Source organism: Schistocerca nitens, chromosome 9, assembly GCF_023898315.1.
Source record: "Schistocerca nitens isolate TAMUIC-IGC-003100 chromosome 9, iqSchNite1.1, whole genome shotgun sequence".
NCBI classification, from domain to species: Eukaryota; Metazoa; Arthropoda; class Insecta; order Orthoptera; family Acrididae; genus Schistocerca; species Schistocerca nitens.
The window spans coordinates 19,402,930-19,426,792 of record NC_064622.1 but is presented as its reverse complement, the minus strand read 5'-3'; the positions used below and the strand labels follow the sequence as shown (position 1 = coordinate 19,426,792).

The 23,863-nt window shown below is 45.1% G+C and overlaps 2 protein-coding genes across 5 annotated transcripts in view; one reads left to right on the top strand and one right to left on the bottom strand.

Moving 5' to 3' along the window:
- Positions 1-23,863, bottom strand: part of LOC126203958 (trichoplein keratin filament-binding protein) — an 801,925-nt gene that overhangs the window by 654,233 nt on the left and 123,829 nt on the right. For all 3 annotated transcript variants that reach the window (XM_049938356.1, XM_049938355.1, XM_049938354.1), the window contains exon 2: positions 735-788. Coding sequence is in view for 1 of the 3 variants with exons in the window: in XM_049938354.1 (XP_049794311.1) it covers positions 735-788 (54 nt within the window). In the remaining 2 variants the exon portion in view is untranslated. The remainder of the gene's footprint in view (positions 1-734; positions 789-23,863) is intronic.
- The window catches only part of LOC126203957 (bromodomain-containing protein 4), a 233,537-nt gene that overhangs the window by 115,883 nt on the left and 93,791 nt on the right, over positions 1-23,863 (top strand). For both annotated transcript variants that reach the window (XM_049938353.1, XM_049938352.1), the window contains 2 exons: positions 13,857-14,107; positions 20,703-22,256. In XM_049938353.1, coding sequence (XP_049794310.1) covers positions 13,879-14,107; positions 20,703-22,256 — 1,783 coding nt within the window. In that variant the 5' untranslated portion in view covers positions 13,857-13,878. The remainder of the gene's footprint in view (positions 1-13,856; positions 14,108-20,702; positions 22,257-23,863) is intronic.

The window sequence follows — 23,863 nt, the reverse complement described above, 5'->3', positions numbered from 1 at the left end:
GGAAGCCTCCAACCTCAAGCGTCTGGTGACGCGAATGAAATAGGATATTAAAATGCAAATGCTTGTTTCAGTAACCAGAAAATATCTGTAGCAGCCTCCGGCTCCTACCTTTCGGAAGACGTTCGTGGTACGGAATTTGTAAATAAACTTTAATAAGTGCGGTATATAATGGTGGAAGACACCTTCTGTGAAACAGAATTAGTTCTTTTGATTTCACACAGTAAACATGCAACAACAAATTCACGAGATCTGCTGTACAGTGATCTTTAGCTATTGATCTGAAAATTTGCTCCATAGTTTTATTTAACATGAAAACCTATCTATTTTACCTTATACGTAAAATATATATTTTCGAACGAAATGTCACTACAATGCGTAATCTAAGGCCACAAATGCGTTGTAACATGTTTAGGGCGTACGAGATAAGCAAAATAACTTTATTTTGTATAGACTACCCACTACCGATATACTTCAACCTGCAAGCGCCGAATACTAATACATACGATTAATTAAAAATATTTTTCAGAAAAGACACAGTATCGCTATAAATATCCTTGGGCACATGGACCACTGCTTTGACTATTCGATTTTAAAAACTTTCTCTCTAAAAAGTAATTTATTAATATTGAAACAAATGTCGTACAGTGCAAAGGCTGGTAAATAATGGCGTTTAGCAAACAGATAACAATGTTAAATTTTTAGTTTTTAATTTCCGAAATAATGTTAAATCGTACCTTTCTGTGGTGACAACAGTGTGGAGAAGCTTTGGTATTTTTCGAAGAGACAGCCTGCAATTAAATAAAAGAGTTTGTCAGATCATTATAGATGCATCATTTCTTGTAGTATACACGAGACTGTTAATAATACAATACTTGATATGCACAACTTCCGAAAACGAAAAAAAACATTTACAAGTAAAAACAATCCTAAAGAACATTTCAAAAAAGGGAGAATTTCAGGTAGCTCATCGTAACACAGCTAGCAATCACAAGTTTTCAAGTGTGAATAAAAGCTTAACTGTACAGTACATAATCAGTGTAGGCTGATTGTACATCTACAGCCTCCAACAACAATGTCTCAAGTACAGTAATATATAACTAACAGAACTACTTTCCGAAGATTTACAAAGAGACTAGGTCATTTTACAATGAGAGTCATTCTGTGCCAGTCAGAGCCATCAGAAATACCTTTTCTTCTATCAGTCTGCATTACTTGAAATTTACTTCATTGGTTTTGGTTATGTGTAAGATGCAACTGCATTTATCGATCAATACGTTCTCTACTTTACCTTACAAAAACTGTTCATGTGTCTCAGTTAAAAATCAGTTACGATAAAAAAAATTGACACATTGTGAACTAGTAGTTATTCCAAAAGTTGGTTTCTCTTTGTCTTCTGACGATTAATTTCAGTCCTTAAGGATACAGGGTACTTTTCCAGCTCAGTATTATGTAAAAATCAACACCTATTTCTTTCAGGCACTGTTTATAATGTATATGTTTTACAGATTTTTTTGTTGACATCAGGTAATGCAGCACACTTTCTAAACAAATTAGAAGTATTTTGAATATTTTTGAACCTGCTTAGGGTTATTAAAAAATTACAAAGAAATTGATGCAATTTTTTTTCCAAAATGCGTCCTCAAATTGAGGTACCATTTAATCCAATGTTATACATTTGAAAGAGACCTAATTTTTACCAGATATGCATGACATGATGGCTGAGGTACTAGACCTATTTAATTCCACCTATTATGTATTGTACAAAGATAAAAAGTCTACTACATAAGTATGGACTATTGCAAGTTACAGAAAAAAATTAGAGCAATGCTTTATAAACTTTAGGAAATATTTGTACCTGAATTCTGAAAAATACAACTTGCAGGAAATTGTGAATGAAGATATGAGTACAATTAAATTGTGCCTCAGAACATTCTTGAAGCATAGTCTTCATCCTGCAGCATTTCTTCATCTTCAAGCTTCCTCTTGGCATTCGTTTTATCACTTCTTGCTACTTTTGTAACTTGAAGAGCGAATCTTTCGGCTTCATGCATCCGTTATCTGTCACACGGAAGCAATTGATCTTCCATATTAGAGCCACATTTTATGCCTAAATTTCTCAGGACTTCCAACCTTCATATCGCTCCATCACTGCATCCAGTACACCAACTTTAGTGTATTTGGTCCTACACAAATATTCTTGGGGAATCTTTCCCATATGCAATAGTTGAAACTTTCCCTTGTATTCTGAGTGCTCCCATGAAGACATTAACTACGCAAAACAGGGTCACTCAGGTCTGGTTTTATTTCATTCATAACAGGCTCAGGAAGAGAATGCTTATGATGGTATATTTGACCAATTTCTTTTGTTTTTTGGTAACCACACCAAGAATCTGCACCTTTAGGGCAAAGTCTGTGAACACGACGATCATCTGTGGACAACTTATGAAAGTAGGCGGCCCATACGGCTTTTCTCATTGCTGTAACATCATTCAGAGATGCAGTTCGTCTAATGGCCAGTCCATAATAACTCTGAAGAAGGTCTATTTCAGTTTCTGTCGATCTGCCTCGGGCAGACAGAGATTTTCCATCGGACAGCAACTTTCCTTTCATTTCTCTTCCTAACTTCCTCAATCTAGCACCCATCCTCTTTTGCACATGTCCACAAGACTCCAGTTTTGTTACCAAGGTATCACTGAACTCATTAATTTTATTGAAAGCTTTAGAGTCCCCACCGCCTAGGTACTTCGTATATCTAACTTTATAAACGGGCACCGACCTCTGAGATATTTTTAGAGCTCGCTCCATACCTCCACTGTAACCGTGATAATTCTTAGAGCATTGATGTTCAATATGTCCTTCAGTGTTACCATGGCAGGTGTGGTAGTACTTAGATAAGCACTCAACATCAACAACTTTTCCATTTTCCAGAAAAGTAGCACTTACAACACAATTCAAGGAACGATGTCCTCGACGTTGCCATGTCCCTGGTTCCACTAATATTTACAGTTTTTTCTACTGCACGTTTCATAGATGTTGTAGACATGACCGTCAAGGCACCTAAACGTACTTTTATGTACTTTCTGAACCTACTAGGAGGAGGAGGAAGGTCCATCAAACCACAAAACATTTGAGCAGCCTTTTTCCATCTTCCTATTGCACGCATTACATACACTAACTTCAAATTCACACCAACTGATTTATTCACAATGTTCGAAGTCATTTTCGAGGTAGATTTATTGCAGGATCTACACAGAACAACTAATTTTGACGCTAATCCCTTCCTGCTACTTTGTTGTTCAGTTATTTCCAGACAGTCTACGCCATCACATTGTTTATATTTCGCCACTTCCTTTATCAAAGAAGATAAGAGGCCCACATCAACAACAACAAATCCACTACAAACAGCGTCATTGTTAACACAGAAATTTGAATCACCAGGAGGCGTGCCATGTGGGAGTTTCTTAGCAGGAGAACTGATACATCGGCTACTTTCAACAGAGTGGCTTGCTTTGTTTGTGAACTGGTTACCATGGAATTTCCTTTTATTGAGTTTTTTGATGCGTGGCATAATTCGTATTTATTGCACACTAAAGGATATGTACTTCCGCGAATATATGTAGCACTTGGGCAACCAACATTCAGTAACACGTGAACAAATTGCTTCAGCGAAACAGAAGTAAATACTAGCAAAGATAATCATATGCAGACACTATGACCTGCACTGTTATCAACATCTACAATGTATCATACGTATAATCGCTGGAAACAAAGTTCACAGTTCTTTTCGATATAATACTGGTTTCTGGAACAGAAATAAAGGGGGCGTGGTGGCATACATGACCGTAACTTTAAAATTTGGTATATATAGTTCATTTTTAATTTGAAACTCTATATTGTATATACCAATGTAATCAGGAAAGACTATAGAATTTAAAAAAGTTATTGAAAATTTCGATTTTTCCACCATTTATAAGTACCCTGTACCTTTAAGCCATTTTATGGTTGGCAAAATAAGAACAAAGAACAGCTGCGCGGAGTTTTTCTACACCAATCTGGTAATCCCGAAGGTGCAGAGTACTATGCACCCATTATCTCTGAGGCAACAATCTAATCCAATACCTTCATTTGATCTTAGGTGAAGAAACGAGACAATACAACAGTATCTCTAAAAATGGTTCAAATGGCTCTGAGCACTATGGGACTTAACTGCTGAGGTCATCAGTCGCCTAGAACTTAGAACTACTTAAACCTAACTAACCTAAGGACATCACACACACCCATGCCCGAGGCAGGATTCGAACCTGCGACCGTAGCAGCAGCGCGGCTCCGGACTGGCGCGCCTAGAACCGCACGGCCACCGCGGCCGGCTAACAGAATCTCTCAAATGAAGTGTAAGATGCGCTGAATACATGGCGCGTCATATGTCCTGTGCACCGAGGATAATCTCGATTTCCCACAGTAGTTATAGTTGCGTCAGAACGTACCACACTGCATTTCAAACGGTGTCATTCACGTCTAAAATAACGGAAATAAACTGTAAGTCTAATGGAAGATTCCCCTAAATGAGTTTTTTTACTTTACGTGGAGAGATCTGTGGCGTGATGTTACCACCTGGCTCAGAGCAACCTGGTTCTCTGCACGATGTGTGCTCTTGCCACGTTTACTGTATTCGAAGGTTTTCTGATTTTGTTTGGCGTTTATTTATTTTACTACTTGATATCATCGTGATACTGCGATGCTTGCATAAGGAGTTATCTTCCCCACGAGTGTATCCTATGACGAATCGCAATAGCCGAAGGAACAGTACACTGCTCGAACAAGTTTTTCACCGCCCTCATGACTCGGACAGTTTGCGTATTTTTTGTCGGAAACCTCTCTTCCACGACTTCTCTCATCACAGCAAAGCGCTACGTACCGCCGACCATACGTGTAAGGGAGGTAAAATTAAACTTGAATACCTAGCGCAGTTCTGTACAGTGTACTGAGTTTCTCCAGGGTGGCCTGTGCTCGAAGGAACGTTTCAAGCTGGGAACGTACGCTCATTATCAGCTGGCACGGTGCTGCTGTTGGTAGTGGGCAGTGTGGAGGCAGCCGCGTGCGGGCCGGGTCGACAGATACCTACCTGCTGACTACGCAAAGGCTGCATTCTCCACGGGGTACCCACCCACTTGCCAGTGTCGACCAAGTTCAAAGTTAAGTGTCTCGCAACAGAGGATGAATGTTAGAACGCTGCCGAATGATGAAAGCTAACTCGTCGGCCGTGCAGTTGGCGACATTAGATCAGTAACAAAAGACAGTGTGTCAGAATTCTTCCGACACTAGTGTCCTAATAGAAAATTGGTATATTGCGCGAGTTCCACCAATGGATCGGAAGGGGCCAATCGACAACGTATCGAATCAGCACCTAGTTCCTCTTCATTCCAGCAAAACACTGAATATTCCACCTCTGCGTGTAGAGACAGGAAACAAAAATCGTGCGCAAACAGTGCAGTTTCAGAGCGGTCTTCTTTGATGAAGCGCAACAAATTAACAGCAGCAGACGGGTTAACAGCAGCTTGGGCGCGTGGCGCTGTTCGAGACACGGACTGCCGTGTGTCGCAACACGAGGAGTACTCTGGGTGTTGGCATATGGCGCGTGTCGCGGTTTCGCAAAACAGGGGCGCCTGCCAACTAGCTGACACGGCAGCCGCCTCCGTCTGGCGACTGGTGAAGTTAGATTCTGAAATGCACACATATTACAATTACAGGGCTACGAAGATGATTATCCCAAATTATCAGTTCCTAATCTCTCTACTGAGAACTGACTGAGCAATGTACTCAAATGCGCCGAACTCCTCTTACAAGCAAGCATACCGGACAAAAATATTAAGTCGTCTGCGTCCCTCTCCCCCAGGCGACCTCACGCTGTGTCATGTAACACCGCGTCTATCCTTCGTAATGCACCAAAATTCGGTGGGCAAGAGGGTACACAAATTTCTTCAAATTTGGTATATACAGCTGAAGTCACTAATTGCTGATTAGATCCCGTATAGCTACCAAACTTAAGGAATGCTGACTGCTAAGTTTCGCCTGTCGTTCTGAATAACCCCACCGCTTCTGTAAGTTAAGGGGAACTTAGCGAACGCGTTGACTAGCGACAAGGTGCTTCGACTGTTCGTCAAAACAGAAACGTACGTATACAGGCCTGTGGACACGGCTGTTGTCTTGGAAGATGGGAATGTCTACAGCATATTCACGATGAGGATGCAGGAAAAAAAAACAGCACTCGGTAGCCCAGAATGTAGAAATATTTCATGTGTACGGTAACATGAACGGTGGGCCCCGGTAACGGCACGGAAAACAGCCTCACAACAACACACAATCACCTCTGTCTGATCTGAACCACAGCTCAGGCAAAATCGCGTCTCCGGGGACCAAACTACACGCACCCAGTCAGTCAGCAACTGAACAGCGCAGCTCCTGTGATGTTTCGACCACTGAACACGGCCAGCTTTGTATTCCGCTGTGAGCAATGACCTTTTGCCCGAAAACCGACTCGTTATGCCCACTGAATGCAGTTTCTTTCACAGTGGTCGTCTGGAAACCAGTTGAGGTGGACCTGGCAGTCGCAACTCCTGTCGAGTTTTCAACTAAATGTTACTGACAAGGCGTGACTCGTATCCCCGGTCCCTGTCTGTCAGGATCATCTTACGACCACTGTTTTTACGCCCTGCACCAGTAAGTGCACACCTCCTACTGCGTTGACGCCACAGAACTGGCCGGCGCACACACGCAGCCACTTCACCGCCATGACTTAACGCCAGCGATCGGGAGTCATCCCACCACCTGGAACCACTTCTACACCACAGCGTTCCAAAGCCATATCTGGGATCTCTTGGTAGCGTGGTTAACATTTTGTTCGGTTTGGTTACAGAATGCTTGTGTATAGTAATGCAGTCGAATCGGAATAGGAAAAAGTTCAAGGGACCAGAAATAATTCGACGCTTATACAGCTTTCTCACTTAGAGATTCACAACCAGTTTCTGACACTCAGGAGTTTTACTTAGTCCATATCTCATAGGACTCTCAGTCACGGATTTTTTTAAGGGAAGCAGATGAGGAATTATGCAATAACTTATAACGTAACCATCAACCAATGTACAACGATACACTTAAACGAAAGTCAGCTTCCTGAGTTTATCACTTACTGAAAGGATTCCTAAAGTGTTCCATTTATCTGGCTCTTGACAACATGCTTCAAGTGTTGCATTTCATAGTGTATCTAAGAATAATAAAATATTCGATTTATCCATAACCAATTCGAGTTCACAAATATAAGTAAAAAATTATCTGAGCCAACAACATATCCGTTAAGATACTCCGTATGGCCGTACCATCGCTATCAGTCGACAATGTGATATGCCCAACGACTTTCGTAATTCTAGAAACAAGGAATGTAACTGTTCAACTATCTACTATTTGCAGAGTATTTCCAATCAATCTTTATTTAAAAAAAGCATGCAGCCATACACACAAACACCTTTCAAGAATTTTATAAAGGTAAAGGCTTCCAGCCGTCAGATTAAGTATAGCGTCTTGGAGCCTTCAGATTTATAAAAGTTGTGCATGTACAGCTAAGCAAAAGCTGCTTTTAATTTTATCCACAGTGGTTATTGTTGGAGCGGTGACAAACTTACATTGGTAAGACATTTGCCCTCATTCACAATAGTGATTTTTGTTGAAAAACACGACACACTTCAGGATAAAACATATTTCGCCGACAAAACAAACAAGACAGCATGCATTTCGCCTCTATTTGTACATGTCAGTTTTTGTTCGTTTCACATATTTGTGACTGACGATGGAACAATTGCGACTGAAACAAAGATGTATACAAACCTTTAGTTTTGTCGGAACTGTCAACGTCTACCAGAACTATATTTTTGTAATAGGACCAGGCGGAACTGACGAAATAATATGTAAGGCATCTCGAGATATATATCCTCAGGGTTGGAAATGCATCGTGCTTTTTAATAAAATCCACGATTGTGTCTGATGGAGTCGGTTCACATTCCTCCATAAATATTAACTACGGGAAATGTAACGATAGAGACCCATCGGTGGTTGCGTACACTCATTCTGTAACCCTTCTTACGAACAGTTCGCGTTCAGGTCCTGAATATACAGCACATTTGCTTTTGCACACAAAATTAAGCGACATAGTGTAAGAGTGCTGTAGGTAAACGAAGCCAGGCTGGACTGGCAGAGGGGGAAAGCTCTCGGTCTCAGATGACGACATTCAATTGGTATACCGATCCCGCAGTGACCAGAGCGTCTTCCAAGTATGCGCTACTATCACCTTGCGCCAACAGAACAGAGCGGCACAAACTGGTCGTGTGCTACAAATCGCGAAATCTTCAGCGGGATGCGCCTTCATATATACTCTGGAAACAACTGTAAAGTGCATGGCGAATGGTACTTCACACTGTGTCACTTATCAGAGTTTCTTCTCTTTCCACATTCGTGTGTAGCGTGTGAAGAATGACTGCTTAAACGCCTCAAGGCGGGTTCTGATTAGTCGTCTTGTCCTCGTGGTCCCTACGGAAGGTGGTTCAAAGTTCCTCACCTAATCTTGGCTCTTGAGACTTTTGATGCAAGCTTTCGCGGAATGTATGGCGTCTACCTTCAAGCATCTGCCAGTTCAAGTATTTCAGTAGCTTCGTCATGATCTCTCATAGATCAAGGAACCTGTCGCCATACGTCTTTGTATACGTTCAACGTCCGCTGGCAGTCCCACGTGTGAGGGACCCATGCACTTGAGCAGTGTTCTAGAATGGTTTGCACGAGTATTTAGTAAGCAGCTTTTTTTTTTAGTCAGTGCATTTTCCTAAGTATCCTGCCAAAAAATCGATGTGTGCCAATTGTTTTAACTACGCCTTCTCATATTGTTTTTCTGTACTGTGAAGTGCACACTTTTTCGTTTCCGAACATTTGAAGCAAGTTGTCAACCTTCACATTACGTCGAAATCTTACCAAAATATCACTGGATGTTTGTCCCATGTTTTTCAGATAATACTGTATCATCACTAAAAAGTCTGAGATTGTATTGTATTGAACTGGGGGACCTAGAAACGACGGAGAGGTTTCGTCGCCGCCGTAGCCCTCAGAACCCGACAACAGGCCACAGCAATCCTTTCACCCCACCGCCGCCCCACACCGAACCCAGGGTTATTGTGCGGTTCGGTTCCCAGTGGACCCTCCGGGAACGTCTCATTCCAGACGAGTGTAACCCCAATGCTTGCGTGGTAGAGTAATTATGGTGTACGTGGAGATAGTGTTTGCGCAACAATCGCCGACATAGTGTAACTGAGGCGGAATAAGGGGAACCAGCTCGCATTCATCAAGGCAGATGGAAAACCGCCTTAGAAACCACCCACAGACTGGCCGGCACACCGGACCTCGACACTGATCCGCCAGGCCGGGGACTGGCACGGCTTCCCGCTCGGGAAGCAGTGCATTAGACCGCACGGCTAAACGGGCGGGCTAAGCCTGAGGTTACTCTTAATATTCTCTGGTAGGTTATTAACATACAAAATCAACAGAAAGGGTTCAACATAATTCCTTGGAGCGTAACAAACTAATTTTATGTCTGTCCATGACTCTCCATTTAAAATAACATGTTTCGTTCTCCCTACATAGAAATGCTCAATTCAATAACAGTTCCCATTTGGTACTGCCGTATGATGGCAGTTTCATTAATAAGTGTTGATGTAGTACTGGGTCAAATACTTTTCAGGAATCAATAAATACTGAATGTATCTGACTGCCTTCATCCATGGCGTTCGGGTTGTCATGTGAGAAAAGTGTAAGTTGCGTTTCCCACGCCGTTGTTTTCGGAATCGATTCTGGGTGGCACGGAGGAGGTTATTTTGTTTGAGATAACTCTTTATTTTGAGCGCACATTGTGTTCAAAGATAATACGACAGATGCACTTCGCAGTGATGTTCGATGGCAGTTCTATGGATCACTTCTGTCACCCACCTTGTAGACGGTGTGATCTGATCTCCCTTCCAACTACTGGGCACAGATTCTTTTCCTCGAGGGATATATGGTTAAAAGAGAAGGTAAGTCAGGAGCGGATTCTTTGTGGAATCTCAAATGGACGCTATCGAGCCCTGGAGTTTTGTTCAGCTTCGTTGACTATAGCAGTTTCTCAACATCAGCTACCGTGACCAGCTAAACCCATACTAAGCAAGTCACGTCAGAAGGATGTGGCCGACGTTATGCCTAGCATCACTAGCTTATCCTTTCCTCCGCTTCCCTGATCCATACAAAAATGTGGCGTGGGAAAAGAGGCTGACTGTAATCTTCCGTATGAGTTCTAATTTCTCCGCGGAGGAGGAAGAGATTAGTGTTTAACGTCCCGTCGACAACGAGGTCATTAGAGACGGAGCACAAGCTCAGATTGTGTCCAGGGTGGGGAAGGAAAGTGGCCTTGCCCTTTCGAAGGAACCATCCCAGCGTCTGCCTTAAGCGATTCAGGGAAATCAAATTTCTCCGATTTCCACATTGTAGTCATTTGGCAAAATATGCCTGAGAGGAAGTTACATGTTGCCAGAATTTTCCTGCAACGCACTCTCTCGGAATTTAAAAAGTAATAGCGATGCACAACGCCTCTCTTGTGGAGGTTCCACCGACTCCTGAAAATAACGTTTTAGGTCGATACTGATGCTTAGAGAAACAGATTTCATATTACCTTCGCTGCAAATTTAAACGTCGTCAAAGACTCACAGACAACTAAAAACCGAACGAAGCCAAAACTATAGTAAGGAGACACAGGCATGAGGCGCTCAAAGAATTCGAAAATAAAATATATCTACCAACGTAACAGAAACTTCTAAGAAGTTTTGATCTTATATTAAATCGGTAAGCAGATCGAAGTGATCTGGCCATACACTCTGTGATCATATTAGCAACGAAACGGAAGATGACAGAGAGAAAACGGAAACACTAACTCCTTTTTTCGAAACAGTTTCACTGAGGAACGTAGCACTGAAGTTCCTCCTTTAAATCGTCGTACAAACTTCAAAATGACATAAGGAAATACGTGACCATGGGCTAAAAAAGAAACTGAAATCGCTCAACAGATAGTTCGCTGGATCTGACGGGATGCCAATACGATTCTGCGCCGAGTATGTGGAAGAACTTGTCCATCTTCTAGCAGCCGTGTGCCACTGTGTATCAGCCGTGTGTCACTGGAGGAGCTAAGCGTTCTTGATAATGGGGGTAAAGCACAAATCATTCCACAACCGCACAAAACTATACGCCTATATTTCTGACTTTAGTCTGTTGCAGAATTTCGGAACATGTTTTATGCTCGCGTACTATGAAATTTTTGGAGGCCGAAAATCTCCTTTGTAGGAACCGACATGGGTTCCGAAAGCAACGATCTGTGAAACTCGGCTCGCTCTGTTCGTCCACGAGAAAGAGGAATCAACAGATACGGGCGCCTAGGTAGATACTTGACTTCCTGAAGGCATTCGATACATTTCCGCACTGCCGTATATAAACGACCTACTGGATAACGTAGGAAATTCCGTGAGGTATTTCACAAATGAGTCTGCTGCATAAAGGGACGTCGCAGCGCTAGAAAATTGTAGCGAAATGTACAAACATCAGCGGAGGATTGACGCTTGGTACAGCGATTGACAGTTCAAATGGCTCTGAGCACTATGGGACTTAACAGCTATGGTCATCAGTCCCCTAGAACTTAGAACTACTTAAACCTAACTAACCTAAGGACATCACACAACACCCAGCCATCACGAGGCAGAGAAAATCCCTGACCCCGCCGGGAATCGAACCCGGGAACCCGGGCGTGGGAAGCGAGAACGCTACCGCACGACCACGAGATGCGGGCGATTGACAGTTTATCCTCTGCATAATCCGATGTAACGGACTGCTCATAAATAGGCACGAATATCCGTATCGTGTGATTACACAAAATCATTGGATGCAGTCACATCCACTAAATGTTTGGAAGTATGTTTGCGGAGAGATTTAAAGTGTAACGACAAGGAATAGCGTGCCAAATTCTGTCCATTTGGCGCTTTGATCGCCAAAGTCTCGAGTGGGTTGGAAGGCTCTCACTGTAATGATCTACACCCTCTCAATTGGGGGGGAGGGGGGGGGGGGAAGATCCGGCGACCTTGCTGGTCGAGGTAGGGTTTGGCAAGCACGAAGACAGGCAGTAGAAACTCCCGCCGTGCGCGGGCGGCCATTATCAGACTGAACTCGTAAGTCCAAGATGGCTTGCCACGAAGGGCAACAAGCGGACCGTACAATATCGTCGACGTACCTCTCTGATGAAAGGGTGCTGCAGATGACAACAAAAGGAGTCCTGCTATGAATGAAATGGCACCCCATATTATCACTCCGGTTGTCAGTGCACATGTCAAGCAACATTTAGCTTCAGTATCCTATCACAGTCTGTGGTGTCTTCAAACACGTCTTCACTCGTCGTCGGGAATCAGTTCGAACAGGCATTCATCAGTGAAAACAATTCTTCTCTAGTCAAACAGATTCCAGGCCGAAGACATGTGTGAAGGCCCCCCCGGAAAGCGGTGGATTACCGACCTGACTGTCAACCACTACACGGCCCGACAACCAGGAGTGCTGGTCAGCGTTGCCATCTCTTTTCGCAGCAGGACCCCTTTGGTTGTAATTCGCGGCACCCTTGCAGCACAGCGTCGATGATATTCTAAGCCTCGTTTTTTTGCTCTTTATGGCAAGCCATCCTGGGCTTACATTTCAGGAACATAATGTCCGCTGCACACGGGAAGGGTTGCTACTGCTTCTCTTCGACCTTGCCAAACCCTACCTTCGAGAGCAATGTTACCGGATCTCTCCCCAACTGAGAACGTTTGGTGCATTATGAGCAGGCCCCTCCAAGCAGTTCGGGATTTCGACTATCTAACACACCAGTTGGATAGAATCTGGCACGATATCCCTCACGAGGACAATCAGTAACTCTGTAAAACAGTGCTAAGCCCAATAAGTGCTTGCATAAGGGCCAAAGTTGAACCAACGTGTTATCAACTTGCTAATTTGTGAAGCTGTTTCTTTTGAATGTATCCGAAACTGTAATCATTTGTCTGTACATATACATCACGTCTACTGAATTCCGTACCATTCGGATAATTCCGTTGTAGTGTGTCTTTTTTGTCTTTGAACGTATTACTTTTCCTTATTATCGTTTCAACGAATCTCAGCCTGATGCCCTCTACCTTTTCCACAACTAAATTTACATCGTTCCACTTTAAATTGCTGCGGATGGATACTCCTGGTTATTATATAGTCGGTATTGCTTCCAATGACTTGTCCCCAGTAGTGTAATTGAAAGTACCTGTACCTCTCCACCTGTTTATGTAAATACATTACATTAAGTGACAATTGCCACTCCCTGCATCGATCATCATTGGCCTGCGGGTCTTCCTGCATTTCACTACAGTTTTCTGGCGCTGCAAAGTTCCTGCAGACAATACCATCATCCACATGTAGGCTCACGGAGCTCCTGACTTAATCCACTGCATCATTTATATGTAGCCACAAGGGGTAACCGTGTCGTCTGAGGCGCCTTTTCACGGTCCGTGCGGTTCCCCGCATCGGAGGTTCGAGTCCTCCCTCGGGCATGGGTATGTGTGATGTCCTTAGCGTAAGTTAGATTAAGTAGTGCGTAAGCCTAGGGACCTACGACCTCAGTAGTTTGGTCTCATAAGAACTTTCCCCAAATGTCTAATTTATATGTACCATAAACAGTAACAGGATCATAACACTGGCACAGGGTAGTCCTCAAATTGTCTTTAAATATGTTGCAGGCCGCCGATCTACATCGCGCCGATGCCCATCCTGCACCAGCCGCCGCAGCAGCGGCAGGGAGTCGGCAGCGGGGGCGGCGACGGCGGCGCCCCGCCACCGGCCGGCCAGCAGCCGCAGACGCCGGGCGCCAGGGCGTCGTTCCGGCCGCCGTGGGTGAAGGAGGCGGCGGCCAGCAACTCCGTGCAGGCCGCGCCCTGGACGCTGGCCGCGCGCAGAGACAGCCTCACCAGGCCCAAGCCGCCCGTCGCAGGCAAGCGCGCGCTCCAGCCCTCTGTTCGTTCATCAGTGCAACCTAACGCGAACCGCGATAGACTGTGAGGCAGGGAGGTGGTCGAGACACGGGCGAGACCCGTGCGGCGGTTTATCGGATATTTTCCGACCTCAGTCTTACCCTACAAATGTTACAAATATTGTTTGTCCTCTACGGTAAACGAAACAGTAAAGTAGAATATTAGTTTTGTTATTTGCGCAGCTAAATAAATGACAACAGCCGGAGTAGAGACAATACAAAGTGCCGAATGGCAATATCAGGAAAGAAGTTCCTGAAAGAGAGAAATATTTTACCATCTGTTATAAATTTTAGTGTTTGAAAATCTTTTCTGAAAGTATTTGTCTGGAGTTTAGTTAATACGGAAAATTACCTGGGCAAGTCTGAGCTTACTCTTTTTAATACATCCTGGGACCCACTGACGACGGCGACACGCAAACATCATATCTCTATAGTTATCGGTATAAAGATGAAGATCGATCTGATATCGAAATGCCAAGTTTTCACCGCGGAGGGCGCCAGGCGCAGCGCACGCATTTGTGAACGCGCACGCTAAACAGTACATGCGCAGCGCATACGCTATGCAGCACCCTTTGGCTTTAAATAGCAGAGCTAAGCGCGTATTCGCCAGTACTTCTACAGCTGTACTCACCTGAAGATGGCCAAAAGACTTTGTGCCGAAATATCGTGTCAAGATGTTACTGACTTACGGCAGTTCTCCCGTGTTTTTATGGAACAATCAGTACGCCGGGAAAGTTTCAAACATCACATCATATCTCTAGATATCCGGAGAGCGTTTGACACAGTCTGACGCCGCACTGTCGACGAGGGTTTGAGCTTACGGATGTCGTGCGTTGTTCTGGACGGCGGATGTTCATCGGAGACGAAGGTATCGTGAGGAGTTCGCCAGGGGAGTCTGACAGGATCGCTCTTGTTCACTATGTACACAAATAATCTGTTGTATAGGATGAGCAGCAATCTGCGACTGTTTGGTGATAACGCTGTATCGTACGGGACAGCTAGATAAATCATGGCTAGTATGCAAGCATCCTGGGGCAACATGGAATAATTAGTTTGATAAGGGAGGCAAGTGGGAGGTTGGGCGGGGGGGGGGGGGGGGGGCAACGCATGACTACAGTAAGCAGATCAGGATACATTAGCGTGGAGATCTGTTGTTCTTTCCCTGTTTTCCTGCAGTCCATGATCCACTTCCACACAGTGTTGCGGAGTGCTCCAAACGTACATTGCCAGAAATTTCCTTCTGAAAACAAGGCCTACGTTGATACTAGCAGACTTCTTTTGGCGAGGAAAGCTCTCTTTGCCCGTGCTAGTGTACTTCCAGTATCAGCCTTGTTTCGTCCGTCGCACTTTAATTTGCCTCCAATGTTAAGTTCCTTCGCCTCGCCTATAAGTGATTCCCAACTCAGATGTTAAGTTTATCGCTGATCTCATTTTTGCTGCTGCTTAATATTCCCTCATTCTTTGATTTATTCTAAATCAAGACTTAGTCACTACTAGTAATATGCACTACCATCCTCACACCTAAGCACATGAAGCGTCACTCCATCTCTTAACGACTGACAAAAGTTCCAACCTTTGGCATTCACAAAGTTACCAAAACAAGGTTGCATTAGGATATACGGGTTTGAATTTTTTTTATGGCAAATACTGGTCAATTTTGTGTCTGTAGAAATACTGGAGAACTGTGAATTTTTTTTTAAAGGAAACTGTGCACATCTTAATAGTGCCCGAGAGGTCTCAAACTTTGTATTGATTTGAATGTTGACACTGCACAACAGGGAAGGAACTGCACTGAGGACATTGGCTTGTACTATATGCAATTACCTTCATAGTTTCTGAGATCTACAGAAAAGGCTCATTAGTTCTCTGCCACATGAGTTTCATCTCCATTGTTTATAATGCATAATCAATAGCTATTTTACACGGTTCCTGATTCACGTTTTCTGCCGCGAGGGAACTGTATGTTGTTGTCATACGTACTCCAATATGTCCTGCTGGGGACATTTGAGTGCATGTTTCAAAATTTCCGCCTCACATTTTACTAGCACAGTTGTAAACGAAAAAAACAACATACTAGGAGTTTTACTTAAAGTATTTATTAAATTCCGTCTGTGTATGCAGCACTACACATTTCTTGATGTGGTATACACTGAAGTGCCAAAGAAAATGGTACACATGCCTCATATCGTGTAATTTTCGAATACAGTATGCGTTCCAAAACCCTAGTGCAAATCGACGTTAGTGATATGGGCCTGTAATTCCTGCTGGAATTGCCCGAGTCCGTCGGAACGCACAATGGAAATGAAGAGATGCAGGTGATCAGACAGGATGCTTACGTACGTGTCAGCTGTCGGAGTTGTATCTAGACGTATCAGGGGTCCCATATCATCACAGAGCCTCCACCAGCTTGAACAGTTCCCTGCTGACATGCAGGGCCCAAACATTCATAAGGCTGTCTCCATACCCGTACACGTCCACCGCTCGATACAATTTGAAACGAGACTCGTCCGACCAGGTAATATGCTTCCAGTCATCAACAGTCCAAGGTCGGTGTTGACGGACCCAGGGGTAAACGAGTGGGCCTTCTGTTCCTGAAGCCATATCGATGATGTTTCGTTGAATGGTTCGCACGCTGACACTTGTTGATGGCCTAGCACTGAAATACGAGTATCCAGCAATTTGCGGAAGGGCTGCACTTGTGTCATATTGAACGATTTTGTTCGGTCGTCGTTGGTCCCGTTCTTGCAGGATCTTTTTCCGGCCGCAGCGAAGTCTGGGATTTGATGTTTTAGCAGAATCCTGATATTCACGGTACACTCGTGAAATGGTCGTACTGGAAAACCCCACTTCTTCGGTACCTCGGAGATGCTGTGTCCCATCGATCGTGCGCCGACTATAACACCACGTTCAAACTTACGTAAATCTTGATAAGCTGCCATTGTAGCAGCAGCGATGGATCTAACAACTGCGCCAGACACTACATAGGCGTTGCCGACCGCAGCGCCGTGTTTGGTCTGTTTGCGTATTTCTGTATTTGAATACGCATGCCTATACCGGTTTCTTTGGCGCTTCAGCGTATCATGGCCACACAAATGAAGAACACAATCGTGTCGTCTTCATAACAATATTACAACAGAGTCACATACCCGGAAAAGATTTACTGGTAGCCGCGAAAGCTTACGCTCGCAAAATTCATGACCTTTTTTCTCAAGACATCACTGCAAATTTTAAAGTTTTATGGCAGTCATTCAAATTTCGAGAGTCCTGGAAAGAGGTTAAAAAAAGAGTAAATAGTTTCAATCTGAGAAACAAATTAGCTTCAGTAGCTTAGCAGACACAAAAGTGAGTCGTATTAACCATACACGAAAGCGCTAGGCTTTTGTGTGCTATCGCTTGCTTCAATATGCTGACCTCCGATTCGCGGATGTGGAAGTGACTCCTGGAGGTTGGTTGGTTTGCGGAAGGAGACCAGACAGCGAGGTCATCGGTCTCATCGGATTAGGGAAGGATGGGGAAGGAAGTCGGCCGTGCCCTTTGAAAGGAACCATCCCGGCATTTGCCTGGAGCGATTTAGGGAAATCACGGAAAACCTAAATCAGGATGACCGGACGTGGGATTGAACCGTCGTCCTCCCGAATGCGAGTCCAGTGTCTAACCACTGCGCCACCTCGCTCGGTGACTCCTGGAGGAGGAAGGGCTCAATAGCAGTACGAAGAAAGTCAAACATGTGCTACACCTACCCAGCGCCAGAAGGATTATATTCGCAGGAGTGGTTAAAGACATTGTAGCCAGCAGTTTAAACGCTATGTGAGTCTTCCTCTATATGTGTTCTTACTTTATAATTTTATTTTCCTTCACGTACATCACCTGTTTCTCTTTCAGCATGAAAGATACTGTTCTATGGCTTATTTTCTGAGTGTCACTTAGCTCTGCTGTGATAATAACTGTGCCAGCACAAGTGTGTGATTTCTATTGTCTCTAATTTGCTACACGCAAAGTGTTAGTCCTATAGAAGAAATACACAGGATGGTTTTAGAGGAAATTTAATGTGGTGAAACTTCATACTGGGATACGTTGTCGCTTGAGGCACATATTCAAGAAAAACGCGTTTGAAGGTCACTTTTGTACGTTTTTCTTGAATAATTCGAAAATAACGGCCTCTAGCGAAAACGTATTCGATTATAAAACTTAACTACATTAAATATCCTACGAAAAGATCCTATTCATTTTTTGTACAGGACATACAGTTTGCATGTATCGAGGGAGAGGATATGAAAGTCTTGCGCGTGGTGTTCGAAGCTGTTGCGGGTTGCGTAAAACCCACAGGTGGGGGCAGCTGAATCACCCTGTACACTGAGATGGTTCAAATGTCTCTGAGCACTATGGGATTAACTTCTGAGGTCATCAGTCCCCTAGAGCTTAGAACTACTTAAACCTAACTAACCTACGGACATCACACACATCCAAGCCCGAGGCAGGATTCGAACCTGCGACCGTAGCGGTCGCGCGGTTCCAGACTGTAGCGCCTAGAACCGTTCGGCCACTCCGGCCGGCCTGTGCACTGAGATGCCAAAACATTATGACTACCAGCTTAATAGAAAATTTGTGCAAAAACGGAACGCTGTACAGGAGGGATTTTGAATGGCGTGGAGTCGACAAGTTCTTGGTTGTTTTGCGGAGGTATGTGACACCAGATATTTACGCAAAGGTCATGCGACTCCCGTAAATTACAGACCGGTGGTTTGCGCGATGTGAGCTGGCGCCTGATAGCGTACCGGATGTGTTTCGTCGAGTTCAAATCTGACGAATTTTGTCCTCAAGATATCAATGTGAATTCACAGTCTTACACCACAGATCTCTAGCACGATTCTGGATTTATAACACAGTCAGTTATCCAGCCGGACATTTCATCGCCGACGGGGTACACATCAGATCAAGCATGAAGGGGTGTGTGTGGTTCTCAATCATGTTCATGTAGTCAAAAGCTGTCACGGCGGGAGCACAGGTGAATGTCCTCCGTAGCACAACGGTGTCCGCACCGGCCTGCATGTTTCGAGCAGTCATTCGCTCGCATGACGACGTATCCAGACACGGCCACCGGCCTCCTGTAGCAAGAAACGTGACTCATTCGACTAGGCGACACCTCACGACTAATCTACGGTTCAACCTCGATGATTCCGTGTCGACTGCAATCTTACCTGATAATGCCGTAGGGTCAACATGGGAACTCGTATGCTGCAGACATGCGCTGAACGGTGTCTTCCGAAACACTTGTACTGTGTTGTCAGATCTACCACAAATCGCCGCCTATCGCACTTTACAGAACCAAGAAGCCTACAACCTCCCCATTCTGAGGTGAGGCGTGTACGCAGATTGTCTTGTCGCCAACTCGTGCCTTCTTTACTCTTCAACCACTTTCCACTGGTACTCACGAAAGCACCATATGTACAGTCTATTAGCTTCGTTGTGTCCGGTATGCTCGTTTCCAAGGCCCGAATCATTAAAATCTGCCCCCTTATGTTGTCGATTTCCCCATTTGTAGCCCATATAGTTGACAGACTTCTTTCCCATTCGTCTCAGTTCAGCTTACGTATTTTTTTTATACCATCAGGGGCCCGCAACGTCACCAAACGGTCATAATGTTTTGGTTCATCAGTATAGGCGTGTCACCAATGGAGGCAGTATACCTTTCCTAGCTAGCCACATAAATGAGTATCTAGATTCTAATGTACATTATGAACCACATGTCAAAAAATAAATGTTATTGTCGGCAGTAAAAACAAGAAAGTACCAGGTTCTGAGCAGGGAGCATTAATGTGTCGAAAAGTAAATGTTAATTTCATTAAGAATTCTTATTATAACTCACCACGAACGTACCCAAATGATTATCGCTAGTATTATTGCTCCTTTCGGAAGAAAAAATTATTTGTAGTAATGCAAGTTTTGGTGGAATTTCAGAAAAAAGACAGTAAACTACGTGACTCTAAGTTAGTAAGGGTCGGCCTGTAGTTCATCGCCTTATACGGTTTTATTAACACTGTTGTTCTAATACAGTATTCAACGGTTCGTGAAACCTTGAGCGTGGATTTCTCGAAAAAGCCATAGAAGCGCATAGTACTGGAGCAGAATTTGTTACAGCCAAGTGTGGACTATAGCCCTGCGAAAGAACGAATAAAATCGGCGATCGGTTAGGTGAACGCTGCCCTTGTTAGCCAGCGAGCCACACGTACACAGAAACGTGGTTGGTTTTATGCTAATTAGCCGCGGCATATCCGCCCACAACGCCCAGCGCCCTAAAGGGCGAGAGGCGACACCCCCTATCTGGATGGGCAGCACAGGGCGTCGCGGCGCGCTCTGCCAGAGGCAAACAACAACACAGTGAGGCGGTACAGGTCGGGGAAGGGGGGCGGGGGGCGGCGCTGGCGGCCGGCCAGTTAGCCAGGCGAGCCGAACTGCGGCGAGACGAGGCGAGCCGCGGCGACGCCGCGCGCGGCAGCTAGCAGCTGGCGCTCCAGTCACGGCCCGCGCGCTATGCGCCTTCCCTTCCTGTTCGCAGACGGTCCGCAGCCGCCGCCCGTCACCCACAACACCGCCAACGCCGCCGCCCCTGCCACTGCCAAGCAGCCGCCACCGCAGCAGCAGCCGCCCAAGGAGAGGACGGTGCCCATCGTGAGGGAGGAGCCCAGGCCCAAGGAGAAAGTCGTCCCTATAACGAGGGAGGAGCCCCGACCCAGGGACAGGACTTCACTTCCGGCGCCCAACAGGGAGGAACCGAGGCCGGCGCCACAGCCGCAACTCAACTCGCCGCGGCAGCCTCAACCGCAGCCGCCAGTACTGCAAGCCCAGAACAGAACTACCCAGCCGCCGCAGCAGCAGCAACAGCAGCAGCAGCAGCAACCAGTCCAGAATAAGATACAGCAGCAACAACCACCCCAGAACAAGGCCCAGCAGCATCAGCCGGCACAACCAGTCCAGAACAAGGCACAACAGCAGCATCAACCATCCCACCCAGTTCAGAACAAGGCACAACAGCTTCAACCACCACAACCTGCCCAGAACAAGGCTCAACAACATCAACCACCACAACCTGCCCAGAACAAGGCTCAACAACATCAACCACCGCAGCCAGCCCAGAACAGGGCGCAACAACATCAACCACCACAGCCAGTCCAGAACAAGGCCCAGCAGAATCAACCGCCACAGCCAGCCCAGAACAAGGTGCAGCAACAGCAACCACAATCGCAACCGCAACCAGTTGCGAACAAGGTGCAGCAGCAGCAGCCGCTGCAGAACAAGACGCAGCAACAGACTCCACCGACTGGACAGCCGCAGCAGCAACAGCAGCCACAGCAAAGCCCTGTGCGCAAGCAGAGCAAGATAACAATCATTCCATCGCAGCCGCGAGAGAACGGTCTGTCGCCTACCCGGCCGGCTAGCACCGTGGCGACGACAACGACGACGGCGACGCCCCAACCACCGGGCCCGCCCAGAAAGACGTCGACGCCCGAGCAGGCCTCCGCTCCGCCGGGGCCTCCCACCAGGAAGGTCTCGACGCCGGAGCAGAGGCTGCGGCAGGACGTGATCAACGCGGCTGCGTCCACCAAGGAGCAGCTGCGCCTCGCCAAGGAGCAGCTGGAGCACGTGCCGCGCCTCAGCAGGCTCCAGCGGCAGGACTCCATTGGCCAGGAGCCACGGGTGCGCCCCATACAGCTCGAATCGCGACAGCGCTCTGCCCCTCCGAGGGAGGAGAACGGGCCTTCTAGCATCGCCACGGCGCGAGACGACCTCAGGCCGGTAGCGAAGGAGGAGCCCAAGCCGAGAGAACGGACTTCACTTCCCAATAACAACAGAGAGGAGCCCAAACCCAGGGAGAGGACGGTACAGGTGCAAAAGGAAGAGCCTCCGGCGCCCAAGCCGCGCGAGAAGCTTACCCTCGAAATAAATAGAGAACCCCCGCCGAAACCCAAAGTACCGTGGGAACAGCCCAATCTCAGGAAAGTGGAGACGAAGATGGACTCACCGACAAAGAAGGCTCCACCGACGCCTCCAATTATGGTGCAGCTGAAACCGCCGGCACCACCACCGCCCATGCCACCACCGCCCATGCCAAGTAAGTACCTAACACCTATCTCGTATTTCTATGGTTTTAACAGTTACAACATTTACTCCAGATTACCCAATATAACAAAACCAACAAACTAAAAATTATTTCCAGCAACAGACGTTCTTTTGCGCTAGACATTTACAGCTCGTGCGTTTAAAAAGGGCGGCGACTTTGCTTCAATAAAAGATTTCTAGGATGAAATTTCATTTCTCCCGGAATCAGTTTTTGTTGTATGTGAAAGCAAGTTTTTCTTTGCTACTTTTCACGGCCGCAAATTTTTGGGTTGCCCCATCACCAATTAATGTTTATTCCAAGTTCAGCTACGACTGAAAACGAACTATGTACGAAATTTATGATTTTTGTTGTTCGAGAAATAATATTCAGTCGTATTACTTTGTAACACAGCTACTGCAACATAATATAAAATGGTTCAAATGGCTCAGAGCACTATGGGACTTATCATCTGAGGTCATCAGTCCCCTAGAACTTAGAACTACTTAAACCTAACTAACCTAAGGACATCACACACATCCATGCCCGAGGCCGGATTCGAACCTGCGACCGTAGCGGTCACGCGGTTCCAAACTGAAGCGCCTAGAACCGCTCGGCCACACCAGCCGGCCCCGAATGATTTTTGTGTCTCATTATACCGATACCAAACGTTCAATTCTTACTTTGCACATTTTGTCCTCTTGTAGGAAGAACGAAGTAACGCGTTTTTCTGTACGAGGCAGCGCGACGAATCTAGGCACCTATGACATGTCACTATCTCTTGATTTCCTGGATATCTGTTCGAGGTTGTAACTCCGCTTATTTGCGCAAAATATGGATGTCTTACCGAATTTATTCCATCACCCTGCTTAGCTTTTAAGGTCTCAAGCACTTCAAATTTAAATAAATAATTTTTTGCTACTTTTTAAAAATGGTTTATGATCCAGTAAATCACTTAGCTGATGACCAAGTATAAGAGAATATGACAATGACTAAGACCTTTCTCAATACAGCATGTGTGTATTTAATTTTAACATTATGAACTCTGGAGGGGGATATATATATATATATATATATATATATATATATATATATATATATATATATATATGGAGAGAGAGAGAGAGAGAGAGAGAGAGAGAGAGAGAGAGACAGTGAGCATTGACATATGATAAGACACTGAAGGCACCCGTCTAATTTGAATGTATAAACAACTAAACATGTCTGTCGGATTTTGAATGTACCAATACAATCATAACATAGTCAAATAACAAGTGTTAATCGAACTGGTGTACAACGCATTTATTATGTACAATAAAACATCACAAATGCACGTAGGCCATAAAAGATTTACTGCACTGCTCTAATCTGTGCACGCGAATTGCTCGAAAATTATCAGTGTAACTAAGCATTTTGTATTTCATGTTTTGTTAATAACAGTGTAGCTGCTGACGTAGGTAAAGGTTTGCGAATGAACGAAAATCTTCAGAAATCTGATGGAAACCTTAATTAATAAATTACGAACACAATGAGTTGCTGATCATAATACAAAATTGGAGTTACACATGCATACATACATAAAGAATTAGTTCTTTTTGGAAGTGTCACTAGCATTGTAATCA